At 40.6% G+C, this 5,147-nt stretch overlaps 1 protein-coding gene across 1 annotated transcript in view; it reads left to right on the forward strand.

The window, feature by feature from the left end:
- PM20D2 (peptidase M20 domain containing 2) overlaps positions 1-5,147 on the forward strand; it is a 15,968-nt gene that overhangs the window by 888 nt on the left and 9,933 nt on the right. Inside the window, exons 3-4 of the mRNA XM_010834756.1 lie at positions 5-253; positions 2,647-2,795. Coding sequence (XP_010833058.1) covers positions 5-253; positions 2,647-2,795 — 398 coding nt within the window. The remainder of the gene's footprint in view (positions 1-4; positions 254-2,646; positions 2,796-5,147) is intronic.

Here is a 5,147-nt window from a genome sequence, read left to right on the forward strand (position 1 = left end):
CGAGACCCCGGCCGGGTCGTGGGCCGTGCAGCCGCACTACCAGCTGGCCACGGCCTTCCGCGCGGAGTGGGGGTCGCCGGGGGGCTGGGCGGCACCGCGCCCGCTGCACCTGGGCTTTCTATGCGAGTACGACGCGCTGCCCGGCATCGGGCACGCCTGCGGCCACAACCTGATCGCCGAGGTCGGGGCGGCGGCCGCCCTGGGCATGAAGGGGGCCCTGGAGAGCCTCGCCGGACTGCCTCTGCCGGTGAAGGTGAGGTGGGACCCGGGAGTGGGGCTCTCTTTGCCTGCCCAGTCCGGGACCGACCGGAGAAGGGCGGCAGCTGGCGCTTCCCTTGCGCATCAGTCCCTTCCCACCCCGGGGCAGGTGTAAGAGACAGCGCTCGATGTCCTGGCCTTTGCTATAGTGGGCAGAATCCCTGGATCAAAATCAGTAGTTCATGAGTTGCAGACCTAGCGACATTTTACAGATTTTTGCTTTTTCTCTCCTGTATGTGAAGTGAAGTCAGTCAGTCGTGTTCGACTCTTTGTGACCCCACGGACTGTAGCCTACCAGGCTTCTCCGTCCATGGGATTTTCCAGGCAAGAGTACTGGAGTGGATTGCCATTTTGTTCTCTAGGGGATCTTCCCTACCCAGGGATCGAACCCGGATCCCCCACATTGTGGGCAGATGCTTTTACCGTCTGAGCCAGGGAAGTTTCTCCTGTATAGTTGTAAACAATTGAGTTGACTTTCTCCCTTAGGAAAGAACCTTAGAACCAAGCCTGGTTTTCGTGATGGCTTATTTTTGGTAATGGGGCAATCGCAATTGGCTGACAAGCTTGTGCAAGCTCTAGAAGGAAGTAGTTATTGTAGGGAGACCTGCAGACCCTCCTTATTAGACTCCAAAAAATTTTTTTTTGTTTGTGGCAGTTCTAGAAGCTGTTGTGATTAGAATCATTGGAGTTTGGATAGGAAATGTTCAGCCAGTAGAACTACAAAACTTCTAGAAGTATACAGAAAATGGGAAGAGGGTGACCATTAAGAACATAGATGAGTTGATCCTTAAGTCTTAAAGTTTATTTCGTGATTTTAAGAAATTAACTCGAAATTAAACAGGGAAATGTTGTTTATGTTAGCCGTGCTGCTTTGCTGCTGCTGCTGCTGCTAAGTCGCTTCAGTCGTGTCTGACTCTGTGCGACCCCATAGACGGCAGCCCACCAGGTGGGCAAGTTTAATCTTGTGTTACTCTGTTTTTCCAAATTGTATATTCTTCATTCTGTGAGCTAAGATTCAGTCAGCACCATTCCGGTTAAGGGGAAGACTAGTGTTATATTTCATATTCTTTAGCCCATTTTTTTCCAGCGTCAGTAACCTTTCTCTTTTATTCTAACAGTTCCATCTTTTGTGGCTTTTTCTGTTTAGCTGCCTTCTCTTTTCTGCCTCTGATTGGGCCATTGTTTTTCATCTGGCTAGGATTTTGTTTTGTTTGGGGGAGGAGGTGTCCTTTGCTGTTGCATGAAACACTGGAGAGGTTTAGCTTTAACCAGGTTTATGAAAGGTTCAGAGAAGTCAGCAAGATTTAACCTGAAAAGTCATCAGATTTCTTGAGTCAAAGATTAAGAGTAAAAAGCAGCTTAATATAAGAGTTTGGATGCCTGGAAGTATACACACTTCTGATTTTGAATCTTAATACTCAGATTTAGAAGGTTATCTGTCTTACCTGAAAATGGAGTTTTATGTTGATTCTCTTTGCAAGCCAAGACTTTTTCCAGCTTGTTTCATTGTGTTCTTGTACGTGACCTTGAAAGTGTATTAGTTGTTTATAGATAATTTGTCTTTACTTTTAAAAATTGTTTGAAGAAGTTAAAGTTTAAATATCAAAGTAAAATGTTTATTCTGTAAAGTTCTCTTTTGTTTAATTAGGTGTTTGGTGACCAATAAATCTGCCTGGTTGAGCTGGTGGAATCGAATTAGTAAGTTTGTGTAACAGTTGGCCATTTCTAACTGTGGTATTAAGATTTATTTAATATTTTTCATAAAGGATTAATGTGTTAAGACCTTTTAAAGAGGTAGTTTAGTAAAGAAACAAAGTTCAGGCCTGAAGGTCAGGGTATCTATCCCAGCTCTGCCTTAAGACTTGCTCTGTGACCTGGGGCAAGACACTTGACTCCGTGCCTCAAAACCACCTTTCTTAAAATGATGACAAGAATCTCTTACCTACCTCACAGGGTTGTTGTGAGGATAACTAGTAACTAAAAAGTTCCTTACAGTAAAGTGATTATGAATCATTATATACATATACTAAAAGATAATCAAATAAAAGCTTTAAGAAATAAGTCCTAAATAATTTTGAGGGACTTAGTATATAGTACTTATTTTTTTTCATCTTTGACATTAGTTATATAAAATTGTGTTAGAAGATTGGGAAAAATTTCCTGTAGAGGTTTTAGTACATACTCTGCAATAAATTGGTATAATAATGTCAACTGCAAGTTTGTGATTAATTTAGCACCATATATTTATGCCCACTGCATAATTTAAGAGTCAGAGAACAAAATCTCTCTTCATAGTTTGATGTAGATTGTGAATATATATGCAAGGAAATCTGACTGACATTTCCTACTAGGAATTTTTGTCCCTCTGACACAGTTATTTCTTTCTAGGTAATTGTCCTGGGAACCCCTGCAGAGGAAGATGGTGGTGGCAAAATTGATTTAATTGAAGCCGGGGCTTTCAAAAATCTTGATGTTGTTTTTATGGCCCATCCATCTCAAGAGAATGCTGCTTATCTACCTGATGTTGCTGAACATGAGTGAGTAATCAAGTTGAAAGAAACTTCTTATTTATTTTGGTACCTGGGTGCATCACTGAAGTGGTTTAAATTTTTACATCAGAAGTTTCACCATAATAGTTAATGGTCCAGTTAGTAGTCTGGTTCCAAGGAGCCACTGCTCAGGTGCTTCAGGAAAACCCTACATTCTCTGCAGTATCTAGAGAGTAATAGAGGAACCAACCCAGCAGGGCTAGTGATAGTTCAGTGCTAAGGATAGTTCAGTTAACCTACCTCTCTGCATCCCCTGTTTTCAGAGGGTGAGTATTTTAACTGTCCTGGTGTCTTCGGCCTTATCACCAGAAATTGGTGTTGTGACAGAAGGAAGAATCTTTCGTCTTTGGTTTCAAGGATGATGTATAGTAGTACACCTCTGGAAAACTTTAGAGATTAGAAATCTCTGCCAATGCCTCTGGCTAGAAGGGGCCAGTGGCTGCAGGCAGGCTTCCCAGTCCATTAGCCTTCTAGGATTTAGGGTTAGGCAGGTTTATTGGCCTTGATCCTGAAGTCAGCCCTTTTGGCCTCAGGCCTTTTCTTAGTATCTGACTTCTTAGATTTTCATTGGCCATCTTCTAAGGTGGAAAGAGAACAAGAACAAAAATTTTAAAAAATTACTCATCTATTTACGCTAAAAATCTGTAACAATAAATAAACCACTGTGTCCCTATTACTCACCTTCCCCACATCCTGTCCTTTTCTAGAGATATATATTCTTCCAGAACTTTTAGGGTGTATTAATAGCCATAAAATAGGTACATGTATAAATTAAATTTTAAAGGAGGATTTCCCCAAAAAATATTCTTCTAAATATATTGTTGATCTTGCTCTTGCTTTTTAAATTAAACAATATGTCTTGAATATCATTCCACATCACTTTTTAAATACGTTTTTAAGCCTAAAATACTAATGCTAATACAAAACAAGCATTAGCATTTCTTTTCCTGTAGTTTATTGTGCTTTAATTGTACATAGATTTGAATCCTAGAAAAAATAGTGCTAGAATCCTTTTCATAAAGGACATCCTTTTCTATTTTATAATATTTATCACCAGTTTTGTTAAAATTCCAGTTTCTGAGTGATGGTGATAAGATATATATTGAGGAAATAACAAGTATCCTAAAATTTTTAAAATGTATTTTACTTGAATGCTTTTACTTGTTTTGTTTTGTTAATTGAATGTTTGGAATCAGTAAGAATTGTCATAAGCGTCCTGAATCTACTCATTTAAAAAAAAAATCTAAGTGACTTTTTATTAATTTACACATGGGTACTATTATTCAGGCTTAAAAGGTATTATCAAAGCAACTCATCTTTGTAAATAACTATTTAATATGTAATCCTTTCTTTAAACCTTCAGTTCAGTTCAGTCACTCAGTCATGTCCAACTCTTTGCAACCCCATGGACTGCAGCACTCCAGACCTTCCTGTCCATCACCAACTTCTGGAGTTTACTCAAACTCATGTCCATTGAGTCAACGATGCCATCCAGCCATCTCATCCTCTGTCGTCCCCTTCTCCTCCCGCCTTCAGTCTTTCCCAGCATCAGGGTCTTTTCAAATGAGTCAGTTCTTCGCATCAGGTGGCCAAAGTATTGGAGTTTCAGCTTCAGCATCAGTCCTTCCAATGAATATTCAGGACTGATCTCCTTTAGAATGGACTGGTTGGATCTCCTTGCAGTCCAAGGGACTCTTCAAGAGTCTTCTCTAACACCACAGTTCAAAAGCATCAATTCTTTGGCGCTCAGCTTTCTTTATAGTCCAACTCTCACATCCACACATGACTACTGGAAAAACCATAGCTTTGACTAGACGGACCTTTGTTGGCAAAGCAATGTCTCTTCTTTTTAATATGATGTCTAGGTTGGTCATAACTTTCCTTCTGAGGAGTAAGCGTCTTTTAATTTCATGGCTGCAGTCACCATCTACAGTGATTTTGGAGTCCAAAAAAATAAAGTCTGACACTGTTTCCCCATCTATTTCCCATGAAGTGATGGGACCAGATGCCATGATCTTTGTTTTCTGAATGTTGAGCTTTAAGCCAACTTTTTCACTCTCCTCTTTCACTTTCATCAAGAGGCTCTTTAGTTTTTCGCTTTCTGCCAGAAGGGTGGTATCATCTGCATATCTGAGGCTACTGATATTTCTTCCGGCAATCTTGATTCCAGCTTGTGCTTCATTCAGCCCAGCGTTTCTCATGATGTACTCTGCATATAAGTTAAAGAAGCAGGGTGACAATATATAGCCTTGATATACTCCTTTCCCAATTTGGAACCAGTCTGTTGTTCCATGTCCAGTTCTAACTGTTGCTTCCTGACCTGCATACAGGTTTCTCAAG

This window comes from Bison bison, unplaced genomic scaffold (genome assembly GCF_000754665.1).
Source record: "Bison bison bison isolate TAMUID 2011002044 unplaced genomic scaffold, Bison_UMD1.0 scf7180017864035, whole genome shotgun sequence".
NCBI classification, from domain to species: Eukaryota; Metazoa; Chordata; class Mammalia; order Artiodactyla; family Bovidae; genus Bison; species Bison bison.